Genomic DNA, 20,768 nt, shown 5'->3' with positions numbered 1-20,768 from the left:
TAGAAGTATATTTATAGAAAGTAGTCATGAATGATGGCGATTTAAATCACCACGTAACCAGAAGCTGGATCTTCAGTATATAAATATGTAGCGGAAAAACGTTTTTTTGGTATGTCTTGTACAGCACTTTCATTACACCCAAGTCATTAACCCTCAGTTAAATACACGTGGACATTTTTTGACCAATAACATGACAGATCAGGCTGGTTTTGGTAAGATGGCCGCCCGCGGTGCCAGGTGGCCAAGTGTTGCTATGCAACATCAAAACCACTGCGGAGTGAGAACGGGAACGGCAAAATGAGACCTGCTTTCACAACGACATACGAGAAGCGGAAAACAAATTATGCCTGTGCTCTGCTTTCTTATGTTACCAGGCGAGTTATTTTTCTCTGAACTTGAGCAGACGAATTTTTGAAACTGCCTCACGTAAAGTTTTTAAGATAGTTGCCAGTCGTTCTGGTGAGTGCTTGTTTTATATCAGCCGATATGTTCTCCGTTTGGCCACTATTAGGTAAACCTAATGTGTTGGAAAAAAAACCCACACTGTTGCGTTTTGAGCCATTCTAACATTGTGTTTGAATATCACGGACAAAGGTGTCTAATAATTCGACCCTCGTATAAGTGTAGGCAATTAGAAACGGCAACCTAGACTAGTGTACTGTACAGTCGCACAAGTGTGTTTGCTTATTTGGGCTTTTTTGCATTGCTAACACATGTCTTACCTGTGATGATTACCAACTTTTATTTAACCGAGGCACATAATTTACATTAGCCAATATCTAACGCTACACGACCATATAAAAATGTCACATAAAGTATTAATACTGAAATAATGATGATCGCGGCTCAATATACTCACAAACGAACTCACGATGTGTAACACCTGGGCCTATTTCGTTGAACACAAAGTGTGATCATCTGTGACAGGAATGACAACAAGCCGCTATTGCAGCGGTCCCCAACATTTTTTGCCCCACGGACCGGTTTGATGTCAGACAATATTTTCAGGGACCGGCCTTGAAGGTGTGACAGATAAATACAACAAAATAATATATGATCTGCATGAAAACTGTTGTATTTTGGAAACATAATAATAAAGATGAATCATGACAAAATGAACGTAATATCTGGACGCAACACTCTCTGGTTGCGACGGTAACGTTTAAACCTGCCTTCAAAATAAGATACCAAGTGCATATGACTCACCATTGCCGCATATGATGCAGCGTGGGCTTGATGCGTGGGAATCTCCCTTTGAGATAAATCCGTATTTTAAGTAGGACTCCGGATATTGTCAACTAAATGTAGCTTTCTTTTTCTCCTGGCTGGGCCTTTACCGCTTCCCAAAGAAACGTTCCAAAGACGTTTGTTTTTTACTCATTTTGCTAGCTCCCGAGTTTCATTTCAGCAGTAACCTATCACGTGACAGAGAAGCGCGCCTTGACCTGCGTCAAGTGTGACATTCTGTTGACGGATGTAACGGAGAATTTGGTAAATTTTCGATATAAAACATCTTTCAGATTGAGAAATGAATAAAACGGAAGTAATGTAATTCTTTCTGTTCGGCCCGGTACCAAACGACCCACGGACTGGTACCGGGCCGCGGCCCGGGGGTTGGGGACCCCTGCTCTATTGAACCGTGCAGATCGATCCAAGTATCGACTCTAGGATTGTGTGAATGATGTCGATATCAGAACCCTAATATCGATTCTTCACATTTATTTGTTTTCTCATGGAATCCTGCCACATTGTCTCTTTAGCTCATGCCCAAGTTAATGCCACATGCGAATGACCGCAGTGGCCTGTCTACTTCTGAAAATAGTTTGAAGTTAAATGCAAGTCTGGCACCTGCCATCAGAATGTGCAATATTTTCTCTTTTGTGCTCTCTGACCAGCAGTGCAAGATGAGAAAACCAAAACAATAGTGAATAAGCTCTTGATGAGTATTGCGTGAATCATGTCGATATTAGAACCCTAATATAGATTCTTCACATTTATTTGTTTTCTCACGGATTCCTCGCACATTGCCTATTTAGTTCTGTGTTTATGACTTTCCATTCTTCCAGGTGGCTGAGATGGGGTCCGAATCTGTGAAGGTGGTGGTCCGGTGCAGGCCCCTTAATGACAGAGAGACAGCTCTGGGTTCCAAAATGGTGCTGACCATGGACCTACAGCGGTGCCAGTGTTTCATCAAGAAGCCCATGTCAGCTGATGAGCCCCCCAAGCAATTCACCTTTGATGGGACTTACTTCACCGATCAAACTACAGAACAGATGTACAACGAGAGCGCCTATCCATTAGTAGAGGTGAGCTTTTATGGAGGAATAACAACAACCAAAGCTAAACATATGCTTACATATCAGCAGTTAATTCTGTCAGCTAAAGCTAATCTGTACATCCAACAAAACTCAGTGCAGTCCCTCTCCCTTTTGGTTTTCAGATGATAGTAAAGGTGTCACACCCATGGTGCATGTCAGTATTTCTGCATGATGGTTCCTCTCCATGTCATTGCTTCTGGCCGACCATTGCTTTTTCTGCCTTCCTGATTCAATTATGTGCATCGAACAAAGGCGCCCAGGTCCGCTCTTGGAGAGTGCCTATTTTAGAGGTTTCTCTTCTCCAGAACACCTGACTAACATGATCAGGATCATTATTAGGCTTCTGCAAAGCTTGCTCATAAACTGATCATTTGAAGCAGGTATGTTGGAGGAGGAGGCAAAAATATGGCTGGATAAGGGTTCTTGGGGACCGGACTTGGGCATCTCTGACGTAGAAACTCAGTGTGCAGTGCATATCATGTAAATTTATCACACATTTTCAGTTTCAGAAAACACTAAACTTGGTTGCCCTCCCAAGACCCAACAATTTTCATACAAGCAATTAAAAAGTAAGTTGAACATAATATGTCCCCTTTAATATAAAATGCATAATTATCTTACAGGGAGTCACGGAAGGATACAATGGCACAATATTTGCTTATGGCCAAACAGGAAGCGGCAAGTCCTTTACTATGCAGGGGGTGACTGAGCCCCCGGCCCAGAGGGGGGTCATCCCACGAGCCTTTGAGCACATCTTCGAGAGCATTCAGGTGGATTTGGCGTACACCATTCACTAAAAACAATGAGTGGATAGGAGATAGAGAGAGAGAGAGATCATTCATTTACAAATCCTTTTCAACCTACATTTAATTGAATACACAATAAAGGCAGGATATTTAAGGTTTAAACTGATAAACTATCGTTTTCAACATTAATTTTATGGCTGCAACATGTTCCCAAAAAGATGGGACAGGAGATAAAAAAGACTGAGAAAGTTGAGGAATGCTCATCACCTGTTTGTAATATCCTACAGGTAAACAGGCTAACTGGAAACAGGTGGGTGCCATGATTGGGTAGAAAAGGAACTTCCCTGATTTGCCTTGTCATTCACAGGCAAAGATGGGGCGAGTTTCACCACTTTGTGAAAATCTGTGCGAGAAAATACGCAAACAGTTAAAGGGCAATGTTTGTCAATGTACAATTGAAAGGAATTTAGGGTTTCCATCATCTCCGCTCCATAATATTATCAAAATGTTCATAGAGTCTGGAGAAATCCCTGCATGTAAGTGGCAAGGCTGAAAACCAACATTGACCTTCTATCCCTCAGGCAGCGCTGCATCAAAAGCCGATGTGTAAAGGATTTCACCACATGGGCTCAGAAACACTTCAGAAAACTAATCTCAATAAATAAATGTTGGCGCTATATTGCGAAATGCACCTTAAAACTCTACTATGCAAATCAAAACCCATTTGTCAACAACACCAAGACGCCCCAAGCTCATCTAAAATGGACTGATGCAATGTGGAAAAGTGTTCTGTGGTCTGACGAGTTTACATTTCAAGTTGTTTTGGGAAATTGTGGACGTTGTGTCCTCCGTGCAAAAGAGGAAATGAACCATCTGGACTGTTATGGACGCAAAGTTCGAAAGCCAGAATATGTGATGATATGTTGCGGTGTCAGTGCTGAGTATCTTACATATCTATGAAGGTACTATTAATGCTGAAAAGTACATACCGGTTTTGGAGAAGCTTATGCTGACATCCAAGCAATGTCTTTTGCTTGGACAACATTGCTTATTTCATCAAGACAATGCCAAACCACGACTTCTAGACTGTCCTGCCGGCAGTCCAGACCCGTCTCTCATTGAAAATTTGTGGTGCATTATGAAGCGTAAAATACAACAATGGAGACCCCGGATGGTTGAACAGCAGAAGCTGTACATCTAACAAGAATGGAAAAGAATTCCACCAACAAAGCTTCAACAATTAATGTCCATTTCCCAAATGTTTATTGAATATTTTTATAGAAATTGTGATGTTAACACAGTGGGAAGCATGACCATGTCCCAGCTTTTTGGAAACATGTCGCAGCCATAAAATTCTAATTCAATGATTATTTGCTAAAAACAATCAAGTTTATTAGTCTGAATACATATTGTAATATACACTCATACTGAACATTCCAAGGCCAATTTTTCAATTAAATTATAGAAAATATAAGTAGCAGAAGACCGTATGATTTTAATGAAACAGGGTTTTTCATTATAATTTCATTCTTAAATTGTGCAAATCCTTGATGTTTTTGGACAAGCATAACCCCAAAGTTACGCTCATTCTCACTCTCACTCTCAGGAGGACCAATGATTTTCCCCTGGTCAATTTCTTATTTAATTATTCATATACGGCGGCCGGTAGTCCAGTGGTTAGCACGTCGGCTTCACAGTGCAGAGGTACCGGGTTCGATTCCAGCTCCGGCCTCCCTGTGTGGAGTTTGCATGTTCTCCCCGGGCCTGCGTGGGTTTTCTCCGGGTGCTCCGGTTTCCTCCCACATTCCAAAAACATTCATGGCAGGCTGATTGAACACTCTAAATTGTCCCTAGGTGTGAGTGTGAGCGTGGATGGTTGTTCGTCTATGTGTGCCCTGCGATTGGCTGGCAACCGGTTCAGGGTGTCCCCCGCCTACTGCCCGGAGACAGCTGGGATAGGCTCCAGCACCCCCCGCGACCCTAGTGAGGATCAAGCGGTTAGGAAAATGAATGAATGAATGTTTGGAATCAGCCCACTATTGCAATGAAAGTGTGATGGCTCCGAGTGATGGTCAAATGAAACAGCGACCATGAAGCTTTAAGACTTCCTGAATCACGCTGGTTCAAAATGGTGCTTCGGAGCTTCTAACGTGAACCATCACATAATATCACGTGATGATGAATGAATGAATTATTCATATACAGTTATTGAGAAAGGGTATGAATAATTTTAAAACTTGAAAATAGTTAGTCAGCCATACATGACCGAAAAAACTCGATGCCCAGCTTTAGTCTCACCTATGTGTGTATTTTTGTGTTTGTGTGTCAGTGTTCAGAAAATACCAAGTTCCTTGTAAGGGCGTCCTACTTGGAGATTTACAATGAAGAAATAAGAGACCTCTTGGGCAGTGACACTAAGCAGAGATTAGAGGTTTGTCATGTCCTTTACTCTCCGCAGCAGTAGCAAGTCTCTGGGCTAGAATACAATGATAAGAAACACTCACCGGCCAAAACATTAAGTACCTCTACCACCTTACATTGTGTGAGCCTAATGACTTGGCTGGTAAGGGTACAATGCAGACAGCACTGTACATGTTACCATGGTGATAAGATTGTTACACAACCTTGAAGGTCGTACGATTTGAACAAGGTGACAGACTGAGTGGTTTTTTTTTTCCTCACTGTGGCCAGCTGAAAGAGCACCCGGAGCGTGGGGTGTACGCCCGGGACCTGTCCATGCACACGGTACACAACGTGGCGGAGTGTGAGAGCATGATGGAGCGCGGCTGGCGGAACCGCGCCGTGGCCTACACCTTCATGAACAAAGATTCGTCTCGCTCACACTCAATCTTCAGCATCCACCTGGAGATGTGTCGCACAGGTCAGGGCCATACGTATGTAACCTGTGCAAATGGATTCTTGTTCCTTTTCGGGTGAACAGATGAGGAACTATGTCGAGCCTTACAGTGCCAGAACTTGACAGGAAATCTACAGGCATGTGCAATAGAAGCTGGTACTCAAGTCCCCCCCCCCCCCCCGCCCCAGCCCCCCCAAAAAAGTAGTAAACCTACAGTACCGGTACTTAATTCTGGTAAAACAGTCAACACAATCATTAAAAGTAATTACAAAGTAAGGAAACTCAACACACTTCCGTTCAGTTAGCGGGTGCTTGTTCTCACTGCGGAGCAGTGAGGCACACAATGGACCACATGTAGTGTATGATATGAGTTGGGTGGGCCAGTGGTTAGCGCGGTGACTTCAGAATGCAGAGGTTCGATTCCAGCTCCGGCCTCCCTGTGTGGAGTTTGCATGTTCTCCCCGGGCCTGCGTGGGTTTTCTCCAGGTACTCCAGTTTCTGTCCACATTCCATAAACATGGCAGGCTGATTGAACACTCTAAATTGTCCCGAGGTCTGAGTGTGAGCGTGGATGGTTGTTTGTCTCTGTGTGCCCTGCAATTGGCTGGCGACCGGTTCAGGGTGTCCCCCGCCTACTGCCCGAAGATGGCTGGGATAGGCTCCAGCACCCCCCGTAGGACTAGCTGTGTTAAAAAAAAAGCACACCGAGACTCAGTTGTTGTTGTATTTCCATAGATGCAGCAGGCCAGGACCACCTCCGAGTCGGGAAGCTCAATCTGGTAGATCTGGCGGGGAGTGAACGTCAGTCCAAAACGGGCGCAACGGGCGAACGTTTGCGCGAGGCCACCAAGATCAACTTGTCTCTCTCGGCCCTGGGCAACGTCATTTCAGCCCTGGTGGATGGCCGCTCCAAATATGTCCCCTACCGCGACTCCAAACTCACCCGGCTGCTGCAGGACTCGCTGGGGGGCAAAACTCGAACCCTGATGGTGGCCTGCCTCTCCCCGGCCGACAGCAACTACGAGGAGAGCCTGTGCACGCTGCGTTACGCCAACCGCGCCAAAAGCATCCAGAACCGGCCGTGCATAAACGAAGACCCCAAGGATGCGCTGCTGCGGGAGTACCAGGAGGAGATCAAGAAGCTGCGGGCCCTCATCTCAGGCCAGCTGGGCTCTGTTGCTCCCGTTCCATGTGAGTAGACTTACAAGAGAAGTGCTGTGGAAACAAGTATTTTGATTTCTGTGTTCTTTGCATATAGTATTTATCACACACAAATGTTTCACTTCATCAAACCATTTTAACCCTTTCATGCACCCTGTCACTTGATAACCTGATAAGCTGTCCACTGTAGTAACCGCTGTCCCTGAAAGGGTTAATATCAAATATCAATAAAATGCAGTTTTTAAATGTAAATTTCAATTATTATGGCACACACACAACAAAAAAATTCCAAATTACCTGTCCCTGTCAAAAAAGTAATTGCCCCCCCCCCCCCTTGTTAAATCACAAAGTAACAGTGACTAATGACAATTTTGGGAAAGCTAAGTTCAATTTCACAGGCAACACCCATAGCACCACATTTTTGAATCAAGACAGTGTCTGCCTTTACAGCAGCTCCTTCACTTTTTGTTCTTCTACTTTCTTGCTTTCATAACTTTGCTGCTGTAAATTGGGAAGTTCTCCATTGTGAGAGGAATAAAGATTTTCTTCTGATTAAGAAACTTCACATAACAGCACTGTACATAATTCAAAAGGAATATGTCGGAATTTACAACGATGACAGTGGTTAGTCCTTAAAGGTAAAGTCATTGCATATATTTGGTGAAAACAACCAGGTTTCCTTCTTATTCATCCGTCTAGCCGTCCATGCGTCGTCTTTCCCACTTCCTCACAAAGCAGAAGTCAACCATTTTCTTTGCAATATGTTCTGTGTCCCGACTAGTCCAAACACAATATTCTGATTAATGTTGTGTTAGCCGAATAAGAATTAGGCATAAGAACCCATCGGTTTGTATTCATCTCAGGGGGCTGCCATTTTGTCCTGTGAGGGTGTCACGGCTCACCTATTTGGTCATATGAGGTTGACAAGGCGAGCCCGTGGACACTTTGCTGTTAATTTCAGATGAGAGCAAGTGGCTGTTAAACTTGTTTGAGGAAATACCCCCTTTTCTTCTCTTATATCCTGCAGCTGTGATGCCCAAGCATCAAGCAGAGGTTTGCCCCAACTCCACCGACAGGGAAAAGGACAAGATTAAAAAGGTAGCTCGCAGCACAACGTTCCCATGCTCACATATCACTTGACGTCGCCGCCACTGTCGTCCTGTTCGAGTTGATTTGCTGCTCTGGCCTTTCAGGACTACGAGGAGAGGCTGGCCAAGCTGCAGGCCGACTTCAGCGCTGAGCGGGAGTCCAAGGCCAAGCTGCAGCAGGACATTACTACTCTGCGCGCCTCCTATGACAGCAAACTGTCTGGCCTGGAGAAGATCAAAACCAGCAGGGAGAGGTCTACCCCAAAGAATGGTGAATTGGAATGTCTTTCCATGGCAACTGATGAATTATCAAGAGAGCAAGGAATGTTGGACCGTTTAGGGAACTGAGCCTTGCAACAAATAGCAACCCCCTCCAACCCATTGACCCCCACTGATTTGAAAATTACTTCTATTCATATTTTAAATGCAAATATCATAAAACTACGACTGAACAATTTTGAAAAATACTGTCATGAAAAAAACCCAGTCGTATCAAGATTGTGATTTAATATGCGATTATTTTTTTGAATGTCCTCTCCCACGTGTATATATATATTTTTAAACAAACACAAGCAATATATTAATCTGTACTAAAATGAACAATAATCGGATCTTTTAAACATGTTTTGGTGTTTGGCCCTAAAATAAAGGCAAATGAACAATTAATGAACATAAAAAAACAGTTTTTGAATCAATGAGGACATTTTGGCTTCAAAATTCTTGAAAAAAAAACTTTTCAGATATTCTACGACATATTAATCAATAATAGGTAATACCCTTTCTAAGGCTTGATTGGCTCATTTTAGATCCATGGTACAATTTTTAACATATGATTTATTTTATGCTTACAATACTTGTCACTGTAATCACAGTAACAGGGTTGCAGGTAAAAGGAACAACTTTCCAGCTGTTACTGTGCCGGAGCTGGAATTGAACTCGGTACCGCTGCACTGTGAAGTCGACATGCTAACTACTCGACTACCGGGACGCCCCATGAGTAATAATTATTTAAAATATCAAAACAAATGTTCCTGCAGTTACGAGAGCAACGGCAAGAGAAAATAGCATTTTAGTCGGCACTCAAGACGTAAACATTCTAAACACTAATTACAGTCTTTCTAAGCGTTCGTCCAACTTCACAAAATTCTGACAAACCAGAATTGGGTGGTTTGTCAGTGTGGCATGAACGTAAATCAGATTGCAACAATCATGCAAACAAATCTGAGGCTTTATACTTCAGCGTTACATTTTTCATGAAACAATGATATGGAAACACATGGACTGTGCTTGAGCACTGAACATACCATATCTCGACATTACAAATGAAGAAATGAAATATGAGTAAATACCTGTACACAAACATAAAGCCACCGGCTGACAGAAATGAAGCAATGTCCCCCCCCCCCCAATTTCAGCCATTGCAATTTGAAATTTATTTTCTACTATGTTGCAATGTTGACTGGATAAATATTCAGCCCGAGCACAAACTATCATGGTAAACACATCATTTCAAGGGCTTTGGCGCCATCTATTGGCATGTTTAAATATTCCATAAAGAGCACATCCACACGTCGTTTTTTTAAAGCCGAGGATGGTTTCATTGGTTTATCAAAAAAAAAAAAAAAAAAGAATCAGCAAAGTTTAACTGTATTATCTTTTCGTTGCTTCGTCTCCTAACACAAGCGAGCTCCAGCAGTGTCACAACAGAGGAAACGTTCCCGAGCAACGCAAATGAGGTGCACACACTGGATGAGAGCCACCGTCCACGAAACATGTAAGGCCAAATTCTGCATTCATTGCCGTGCAGCTGAGCCAGTCCATTGTGCCACATGCTGCTGATCGGATCCCAAAAAGTCCAGATGGAGTCCCAGAAGAGTCGCCTGGTGTCGGTACAGCAGGGGATGTGGAGCAAAAAGAAGCCTTGGAGAGGTTGGTGACCTGCTGCCATGTCTTCATGTTCATGTTCATGTCAACTTTATTGTCAAATGTCCGACATGTGCAACATGGAGCACAGATGAAATTTCTTTCCTCAAGAGGGAGAGTCTTCTTACCTTCAGCACTAATACCAGCTTGAGTACATTGCAAATATCTCACGGACGATTCCCCAAACCACATTTCACGACTTCCGATCTAATTTTACACATCCCGTATTCCAGCCATCCATTTTCTATCACACTTTTCCTTATTCGGGTCAACCATATGACAGAGCATATCCCAGCGGACTTTTGGGGACTGGTCACATTTTGACAATCGTCTTTTAGGGTTGTTACTTATGTTCCTGGTAATGCAGTGCCACCGTGGTCCACTGGTTAGCCTGTCAGCTTAACAGTGGGAAGATGCAGGGTTCGAATCCAGGTCTTGACGTTTGTCTGCCAAGTTTGCATATGTGCAAATGTTTTTATTGCATATGTTTTCCTCATGCATGTACAGGAAGGCATTATTAGCCCCCAAAAACGACCACGATTGGAAGGCGTTTTTAGCCGAAAAAAAAGACCATGTGTATATAGTAAGGTGTTTTTAGATGAAAAATAACCCAACCATGTTTAGATAGTAAGGCGTCTCTAGTCAAACCCCCCCCCCCCCCGACCATTTAAAGTCAAGCATTTTTAACTGAAATAACGAACATGTATAGCACAGGTGTCAAGGCCCGGGGACCAGATCTGGCCCACCACATCATATTATGTGGCCCACGAAAGTTAATCAAGCATGTCAAGTTCCATGATGCTTGCTAAAGTTAAGGCGTTTTCCACAAAAAAAAAAAACGACCATGTATAGTCGAGCGTTTTTAGCAAATAAAACCCGACCATGTATAGCATGGCATTTTAGCCGAAAAAAAAACCAGCCATGTATAGTAAGGAATTTTGAACCGAAATAACGACCATGTATAGGAAGGCATTTTTAACCAGAATAACGACCATGTATAGTAAGGCGTTTTTAACCGAAATAACGGCCATGTATAGTAAGGTGTTTTTAAACCCCCCAAAAATGACCATATATAGTATAAGGGTGTGGAAAATAATCGATATTAATCGATACATCGATGCGCACGTGCGCGATCCGAGTGCATCGGCTCATTCACTGGGTACGACGCGATTGACGGGTGAAATCGCGATTCATCACGATGCATTGATGGGTATCGGTAAAATCCGATTCAAGCGCCGTTTTATTCATGTTAAACGTCACATATCTGCCCTTTCCTAGGTGCAATGAATGCACCTTCATTGCTTTGCGTTTTGTGTTGAATACGGACGGTAGCCGTGCGTCACATACAGTCCAGTACACAACTAGCGAAACATTATGGAAGTTAGCGCACGCAGCAGCAAGGAAACTACTATATTTAATGCAGCCGCAACATTCAAATCTTATGTTTGGAAATACTACGGCTTCAAAAAGAAAGACGGAAAGCTTCATAAAACCTCCGTAATTTGCAAGGAATGTCGCACTAAGAAGCCATACAACGGCAGCACCACAAATATGCAGACCCACTTAAACCGATGGCACCAGATCACCGACAAGTTACCCTCCCGCTTCCCCGCCCAGTTCCTCGTCGGACACCGGAGAAACTCTTGGTAAACCAGGTCAGGATCAGAAAAAAATTGCCTCTTATTTTGGGAGTCCCCTTGCTACTCACTGTGACCGCGCAATGGCTATAACTAAGGCCACTGCTTATTTCATATGCAAAGACCTCCAGCCTTAGCGTGGTGGACAACAAGGGTTTCAGACAGCTCGTGCACGTTTTGGAACCCAGGTATAAAATACCAGACAGGTCTGTGTTCACTTACAAACATATTCCCGATGTGTACAACAAAGTGAGAAGTGAGATTACTGTGTCGCTGAACAGTGCGCAAAGAGTTGCACTTACAGTGGATGGGTGGACATCTTGCGCTATAGATTTATATACATATATATATTATTATTATATTTCATATAAGACACTCAGTGAGAATAGTCTGTTTGTGTTTACACTATAGCAACAGCTGTGAGTCTCAGGTGCCAAATTGTTTACATTTTCTTTGCACAAAACCCAATTGTGAAAGGGCTTAAATAAGTTGTTTTACAAGTTCTACTCTTTATAAGGAATAAAGTGGCATCCTTTTTGTAATACCATACTGAATTCCATCTTTTTAAAAGCTTTTTTTCTTTGCTTATTTGCATCATGTTTAATTGCACAATATCGCAACAAATTGCATTGTATCGTATCGGATCGCATTGATTTGAACTTAATGTGTATCGAATCGTATCGAATCGTGACGACGGTGAAACGTATCGCATCGTATCGCCAGAAAATTCCATGTATCGTTTAAGTATCGCATCGCTGGCAGTGGATCGTGATGTGTATCGAATCGTCCTCAGTGCTGAGATTCACATCCCTAATATAGTTCGGTGTTTTTAACCCCCCCAAAAACGACCATGTATAGTAAGGCGTTTTTAGCAAATAAAACCCGACCATGGATAGCAAGGCGTTTTTAGCCGAAAAAAACACCATGTATTGTAAGGGATTTTTAACCGAAATAACGACCATGTATAGTAAGGCATTTTTAGCAAATAAAACCCGAACATGGATAGCAAGGCGTTTTTAGCCGAAAAAAACACCATGTATTGTAAGGAATTTTTAACCGAAATAACGACCATGTATAGTAAGGCGTTTTTAAACCCCCAAAAACGACCATGTACAGTAAGGCGTTTTCCACCAAAAAAAAAACAACCATGTATAGTAAGGCATTTTTAAGCAAAATAACGACCATGTATAGTAAGGCGTTTTAAACCCCCCAAAAATGACCATGTATAGTAAGGCGTTTTTAACCGAAAAATCCACCATGTATAGCAGGGCACTTTTAGCCGAAAAAAAACAACCATGCATAGGAAGGCATTTTTAACCGAAATAACGACCATGTATAGTAAAGTGTTTTCAGCCACCAAAACACAACCATTTAGAGATAATAAGGTGTTTTTAGCCGAAAAAAACCCCAACCATGTATAGTAAGAAATTTTCAACCGAAATAACGACCACGTATAGTAAAGCGTTTTTAACCCCCCCAAAAACGTCCATATATATATATATACCTGTATATATATCTATATATATATATATATATATCTATATATATATATATATATCTATATATATATATATATATATATATATATATATATATATATATATATATATATATATATATATATATATATAAGTCAAGTCAACAGTATTTATAGAGCACTTTCAAACAGCCATCGCTGCATACAAAGTGCTGTACATGGAGCGATTTAACATACACAATAAACAGTAAGACGAAATGGTAATAAAGGTGGTAGAAAGCACCAAGCAGTAAAATCATGCTGAGTCGAACGCCAAAGAATACAAGTGGGTTTTGAGGAGGGCTTTAAAGATGGGCAGCGAGGAGGCTTGCCGAATGTTCAGTGGGAGGTCATTCCAGAGAGAGGGACCAGCAACAGAAAAGGCTCGATCCCCTCTGAGCCTCAGTTTAGTTCTTGGTACTTCTAACAAAGACTGGTCCACAGACCTGAGGCGCCGGGCAGGTGTGTAGGGGCGGATGAGCTCAGAGAGGTAAGGTGGCGCGAGATTATTTAGAGATTTGAAAACAAAGAGGAGGATCTTGAAAATAACTCTAAAATGAATGGGGAGCCAATAAAGGGATGCCAGAGTAGGAGTTATATGCTCCCTCTTACGAGTACCAGTCAAGAGGCGAGCAGCGGCATTCTGGACCAGCTGAAGGCACTTAATGGAGGACTGGCTGACTCCAAAGTACAGGGCATTACAGTAATCGAGCCCGGATGTGACAAAGGCATGGATTACTGTCTCAAAGTGTTCATGTGAGAGGAAAGGTTTTATTTTGGCCAGCTGTCAAAGGTGAAAGAAGCTGGATTTAACAACGGCACCAATTTGCCGATCGAGTTTGAAATCACTGTCCAGTTTAAGGCCCAAGTTTGAGACCGTTGATTTCAAATAAGGAGACAGGATATATATATATATATATATATATATATAGAGAGAGAGAGAGAGAGAGAGAGTAAGGCATTTTTAACCAGAATAATGACCATGTATAGTAAGGCGTTTTTAAACCCCCCCAAAATGACCATGTATAGTAAGGCGTTTTTAACCAAAAAACAGACCATGTATAGTAGGGCATTTTTAGCAAATAAACCAGACCATATATAGCAAGGCGTTTTTAGCCTTTTTTTGGGGCTAAAACCCTTACTCTACCTCACCTTACTCTACATGGTCGTTTTTTTGGTCAAAAATGCCTTACTATAAATGGTCGGGTTTGCCAAAAACGCTCTACTATACATGGTATATTAAGATATTTTGTGATGTTTCCTTTAACCAATGTATATCTTCTCAGAGGTAAACTCTTGAACCTGCTTTGGAATGATTGCAAGTGAGATAAACCCTTTGGCTTGAACCTGCTTTGGAATAATTACAAGTAAATGATTACAAATAAGATAAACCCTTTGGAATGCTTTTAAATGATCACAAGTGAGATAAACTCTTGAACCTGCTTTGGAATAATTGCAAGTAAATAATTACAAGTCCGTGCCACTTGGTTACACAACAAACAGTGTGGCGTAGGAAGGGATGAGAATGGCCACTCACCCCTCCCGATGCACACACTTTAGAGGATAAAAGGATGGGAGCGATGCTACTTCAGCAGAGTCGGCTACGGGTTTACGTACGAACGCCTAGCTCGTATTGAAGCTCACTCTGCTGAGGGTGTTGGCTCTCCACCCTACTGGCACACGGTAAGAGTTCTTTAGCTTCATACAACTTGTTTGAACTGTGTTATCATTTCTGTGTGGGACCAATAAAGTGCCTATTGTTGGTAGCCAGAAGTGTCTTGTCGTTATTTCTGAGTGCCTATCTCCGACGATCCTTTATAAAACTTGATATTCATTCAAATTGAGTATCAGAAGTGTTTCAAAACAATACATGGTCGATTTTTCGGCTAAAAACGCTTTACTATATATCGTTGTTTTTTTCGCTAAAAACGCCTGACTGTACATGGTCGTCTTTTTGGCTAAAAACACCTTACTCTACATCAGGCATGTCCAGCTCTTGGCCTGGAGGGCCACCGTCCTGCCTGTTTTCCATCTCTCTCTGCTGCAATACACCTGATTCAGGTGATCAGCTCATCAGCCAGCTCTGAAGTAGCATTAGAATGATCCTGATTATTTGAATCAGGTGTGTCGCTCCTGGGAGAGCTGGAAAACAGGCAGGACAGCGGCCCTTGAGGACCGACTTTGGACACCCCTGCTATACATGGTCGATTTTTTGGGGTGAAAAACGCCTTTCTATACATGGTTGTTATTTTGGTTAAAAATGATTGACTATAAATTGCTGGGGGGGGTTTCGGTTAAAAAAACACCTTCCTATACACGTCGTTTTTTCAGCAAAAAATAAAAAAAACGCCTTACACGTGGCCATGAAAAAAAACCTTACTCCACATGCAAACTCTGCAGATGAAGGCCTAGACCTGGATTCGAACCTTGCATCTTCCCAGTGATAAGCTGACGCCCTAACCAGTGGACAACAGTGCCACTGCATACATAAGTCACAACCCAAAGGCCTTCACATACCTGGTCAAGCTTGTTATACAAACTGGTCATTTTTTGGGGTTAAAAAGCCTTCCTATACATGATTGTTATTTCAGTTAAAAATGCCTTACTATACATTGTTGTTTTTCCGGCTAAAAATGCCTTACTATAAATGGGTTTTTTTTTTCGGCAAAAAAAAACAAAAAACACCTTACACATGGTAATGAGAAAAAGCCTGACTACACATGCAAACTCTGCAGACAAAGGCCTAGCTAGACCTGGATTTGAACCCTGCATCTTCCCATTGTTAAGTTGACACCCTAAGCAGTGGACCACAGTGGCCTTGTCTTACCAGGCACATAAGCAACAACCCAAAAAGGCCTTTACATACCTGGTCAAAAAAGGCTATATGCAAGCTTCGCAGAGGAAGGTCGAGACCTGTATTGGGCTAAAAACACCTTACTATCCATGGCCGTTTTTTGGGTTAAAAACTTACTATATACAGCACATGGTTGTTTATTTTTGGCTAAAAACGCCTGACTATGTGTACATGGTTGTTTTTTGAGACTAAAAACGCCTTACGAAACATGGTGGTTATTTTGGTTAAAAATGCCTGACTATACATGGTCGATTTTTTTCAGCTAAAAACGCCTTACTATACATGGTTGTTTTTTGGCACTAAAAATGCCTGACTATAAATGGTCGATTTTTTTGGTTAAAAACACCTTGCTATACATAGTCGTTTTTGTTTTTTTTTTTGGCTAAAAATGCCTGTAGTCAGGCAAAAATGCCTGTAGTCAGGCATTTTTAGCCCCCCCCAAAATTTTTATATATATATATAAAAAAATGTGTGTGTGTGTGTGTTGTGTGTATATGTGTGTGTATATAGGCATGTTATTTTGCTGGATGGACTTTGCCCTTCTCATTCATATCGTTTGTATACAACAGCAGTAAGATCTGGGATGAGCGAGTCCCAGGCACTCGCTGATCAGAAAAGTATGAGATCCATTATGCATTTCAAGAGTCCCAAATTTCTTAATCTGAAATGGTCTACTTATTCAATTGCATATGATAATATCACGAACAACAACAGTATATATTGATAATAGGTTTATCCTTATAAACAAATGCTGCAAAAATTTTAATAATTCAAGCATACAAGATTTGCTGAGAAATAGGTTCTTACTTCATCCTGTGGTTCAGTCTTTGAGTACATAAATTCTCCTCTCTTTAGTCTGCTTCCAAAGATGCGAGGCTTTCTCAAAGTCAACTTATTATCGCAAAAAACGAATCAACTTTAGCTGCTTCCTCCGTGACATCTCCGCAATAAACTTTCGGAGCACTTGTTCACAACACTTGTTTTACCGTTACACAACTTGGCAATCGTCTGCCGATTTCGCAATCTCGTCTCGCGAGAACAGAAATCTCATCACGCGAGATTGCTTAACGCAAGATGAAAACAACAATGGTGGCGATTGTCAAACTGGGATCATTGCTGGAAAAAAAGATGTACCGTAGTTTTTTTGTTTTGTCTGAGAAATGTCCTTGCGTCCCAAAAACGCACATTATTTGGAACTGTGTGTCCTGCGGGAAAATTATGCGTCTAGGACGCGGGACGCAGAGGTAACGAGATGGCTGCAACAGTAACATGGTGGGGGTGAAAAAGGGCCTTAAAATGGAGGCCTTGTTTCTTGTGCAGGCTTCAGAGGCTGGAGCAGGAGGTGGTCGGCGGTGAGCAAGCCCGCAACAAAGAATTCCAGCAGAGGCAGCGGCAGAGGAGGAAGGTGGCCGATCAGAGGAAAGCTCAGCTCGTTCAAGCTTTGTCGGACAACAGCGAGGAGAGCGACAACGTGCTGTTCAGTGTCTACGACTCCATTCAGGAGGAGGTCCACGCCAAAGGCCAGATGCTGTCTAAGGTCCAGGGAAAGGTCGGTCACAGTGCCATCACATGCGTGCACCGTCGCCAAAACATTACAAATGCAATTTGTGACAGTTCCTGTTTGTTTGTGGGGGTTTCTCCCTTCAGTCTCCTCTTCGGGAGGTGAAATGCATACTCGATTGGGTTCAGGTCTAGTGATTAACTTGGCCAGCCTCAGACCTTGATGAAATCATTTGTTGCGTAGGTCGCTGCCCATCTTCAAAAGCCTCCTCAAAACTCACTTGTATTCTTTGGCATTCGACTCAGCATGACTTTGTTCTTGGTTTTACTGTTTGGCGCTTTCTACCGTCTTTATTACCGATTTGTTTTACTGTTTATTGTATATGTTAAATTGCTCCATGTACAGCTTTGTATGCAGCGATGTCTTTTTGAAAGTGCTCTATAAATACAGTTGAGTTGAGTTGAGTTGAGTCATGTGTTTTGGGTCATTTTCAGTGCCCAATGTCACATGACGAAACTGAGAAAACAAGTGAGCCAGGAATGGTTGTTCCCTGACACTGAAACACTGATGCCATTTTTCGTCGACATAAAGTGGCAATATGGCCAACCTCTGAGAGGAATAAAACGGGTGGATTTTACTGCTTAATTCATATTCCACCAAGACAATGTGAATCAGAATTCTGTATTTACACTAAGGGGGTACATGGAACATCTTGTAAATAAAAGTTTTGAGTTGACTTCCCTTTTAAAATCAAAGATGTTCAAAACACAACTACGTTAATGTCAATTAAAATTTAGCGTGATTATCTTGTGTTGGTTCTGAATACTATGACCTATGTACTTGAGTTGTATCCCATGGCAAGATGAAAAGACCATCTTCTCCACCGGCAGCTGAAAGCAGCCAAATTAGAGATTCGTGACCTGCAGGCAGAGTTTGAAGAGGAGCGGAATGATTATCTCGTGACCATTCGTCGCCTGGAACGCGAGGGCCAGCTGCTTCACGGTCTGCTTGAGCGCATGGCGCCACTCGTTCGCCGGGACTGCAACTACAGCAGCCTGGAGCGCCTGAAGAGAGAGGCCGCATGGGACGAGGAGAGCACTGCCTGGAGGATTCCCGACGTGACGATCCAGAGAACCACGCTGCCCTCGGGTGGGACTTTCCATGTTATAGCCTTTTTTTACAGCGGTACTAAATGCCAATTTGAACATGTTCCTGGTGTCTTCCTCACTTAGCTTCCAAGCTCTCCCCGCCCAGAGGCCTGGCAGCCGATGCCAAAGACATCGTGGTAGGTTTTTGGCATGGCTTCATCCTCATGAGTTTGCCATTTGTCCCCCACCCCTCCCCGTTTCAGCCGCGTGTTCCCTAGCAGGTTGAGGAGGACCGTTACAAAGAGCTGCTGGACCGAAGCGACAGTGAAAACATTGCCAACGCTTACTTCAGATGCAAGAGGGCCAACCAGTTGCGTGGGGGTGAAACAGCCATGGGTCACGGTGAGGTTTTTTTTTTTTTTTTAGGACACTGTCGTACTTTTGATAGGACACGGTAATGTCCCGCTAATACGAGAGTTGCTAGCCATGAGTAGTGAAAAGCTTTGACCAATTAGCAAATCCATAACTCATTCAATCCCAGCCATTTTCACTGGAGCAACCCCCCTCAATCCCAGTGTTTTACTGGATTTTGATGATCTTGCGAGGCCCACAGAATATTTGGTTCTAATGCTATATAAACATGGAGCCTACCAAAATAAGGTTTGGACTCTCTTCTTTCAGAAGAAAAACTTTTAGTTTCTTTTTCCGTTCTTCAGCAATCGGCATTGCAAAATGGCTAAGTTTCATGAAAATGGCGATTAAAAAAAAAAGTGAAAAAGAGCTTTATATAAAAGCATGCATTTCAAGCACTTGAGGCACCACTGTCACCTACTGGTCGCTTTTTTACATGATTTACAATGCAAAAAGCTTATTCTCATTCAGATTGCATCAAAACCCTCCTCCTCTCTATGACGCAAAAAAAAAGACCTAGACGTACAAGTACGTCCTTGGTCGGCGGGGCCTAATTTTAGAAAGACGTACATGTACGTCTTGTGGGATGAAAGAGTTAAAACATTTATTAGAACAATCTCTATTAATAGTTTGAATGGCAAACTATAATCCAAAAAACACTTGAATATTTACTCATTTTACATTTCCCTGAAATTGGTTACTGATTAATTTGAACCAGAAGTAAGGATAATACTCATGCGGCAGAGACTCGGTAACATCCACGAATAAGCCCGGCTAATTTTACAATGTATTATTTTTATACACGGTCCACACACCCCTGTGCAAAGAGGCCTGTTCCACCATTGATGTGACTAAACACATTTTCCCCACATCTTTGGGAGGTTTGATTGTGGTCCAATCAAAGCAAAATTGGACCTTTTGGCCAAGGGATATTTGGCATAAACACAACACGACTCATAACCAAAAGAAAACAACGCTTTCATTTTAGCGTGGTGGTGGCAGAATCATACTTTGAGGATGTTATTCTTCAACTGGCTCTGGAGGCTGATTTTTATTAAAATCTTTTTGGGTGTGTTTATCTAGGGGGGGAAAACGGCGCAAATACGAGCCTGGACTCAGTCATGCCCCGTCCCCTTCGCCTCGAATCCTTGAATGTCCCAGCGTCCGGTGGAAAGGTGAAGCGGAAAAAAAACAAATTACATCAAGAATGAAAGTAATATCATCGCACACAACTAGCAGCATATTTTGTTTCCACAGTGGCATGTGCTTTAAATCTGTCTAATAAAAATTAATCTCATTAGTTTGAAGCAATAAATTAGTCTTAAGCACCTGTACACCAAACATTTGAATCTTCTTGCTTCATTGAAATCTTTTTTTGCATTCATTCCACTAATAAAAGGTCAAGATGTTTGATGTTGGTATTGCAATTAAATGTACAACATTTTCATGGGTGCTGTGATGCTCATTTTGCTGTCATTGAAAATCATTCGGGCGGCCTGAGTGGTTAGCACATCGACCTCACAGTGCAGAGGTCGTGGGTTCGATCCCGGATCTGGCCTTCCTATGTGGAGTTTGCATGTTCTCCCCATGCCTATGTGGGTTTTCTCCGGGTATTCCGGTTTCCTCCCACATTCCAAAAACATGCATGGCAGGTTAATGGAACACTGT

At 42.4% G+C, this 20,768-nt stretch overlaps 1 protein-coding gene across 5 annotated transcripts; it reads left to right on the top strand.

Moving 5' to 3' along the window:
- The first annotated feature begins 40 nt into the window (after positions 1 to 40).
- Positions 41 to 19,393, top strand: kif17 (kinesin family member 17). 5 transcript variants are annotated; one of them, XM_052077110.1, is made up of 14 exons: positions 41 to 459; positions 2,067 to 2,306; positions 2,942 to 3,088; positions 5,394 to 5,495; positions 5,756 to 5,945; positions 6,657 to 7,112; positions 8,110 to 8,180; positions 8,276 to 8,441; positions 9,854 to 9,906; positions 9,978 to 10,099; positions 17,421 to 17,649; positions 18,492 to 18,764; positions 18,842 to 18,886; positions 18,971 to 19,393. In XM_052077110.1, the coding sequence occupies exons 2-14, from the start codon at positions 2,076 to 2,078 to the stop codon at positions 19,145 to 19,147; spliced, it is 2,262 nt and encodes a 753-aa protein (XP_051933070.1). In that variant the 5' UTR covers positions 41 to 459; positions 2,067 to 2,075; the 3' UTR covers positions 19,148 to 19,393. The 5 variants fall into 5 exon arrangements, 4 of the variants coding, with proteins under 4 accessions (XP_051933070.1, XP_051933069.1, XP_051933071.1 ...); XM_052077109.1 differs by having other exon boundaries at positions 18,968 to 19,392; XM_052077111.1 differs by having other exon boundaries at positions 18,953 to 18,995.
- Positions 19,394 to 20,768: the final 1,375 nt, after the last annotated feature.

The sequence above is a fragment of the Hippocampus zosterae genome, chromosome 9, assembly GCF_025434085.1.
Source record: "Hippocampus zosterae strain Florida chromosome 9, ASM2543408v3, whole genome shotgun sequence".
Taxonomy (NCBI): Eukaryota; Metazoa; Chordata; class Actinopteri; order Syngnathiformes; family Syngnathidae; genus Hippocampus; species Hippocampus zosterae.
This window is presented reverse-complemented; position numbering and strand designations above follow the sequence as displayed.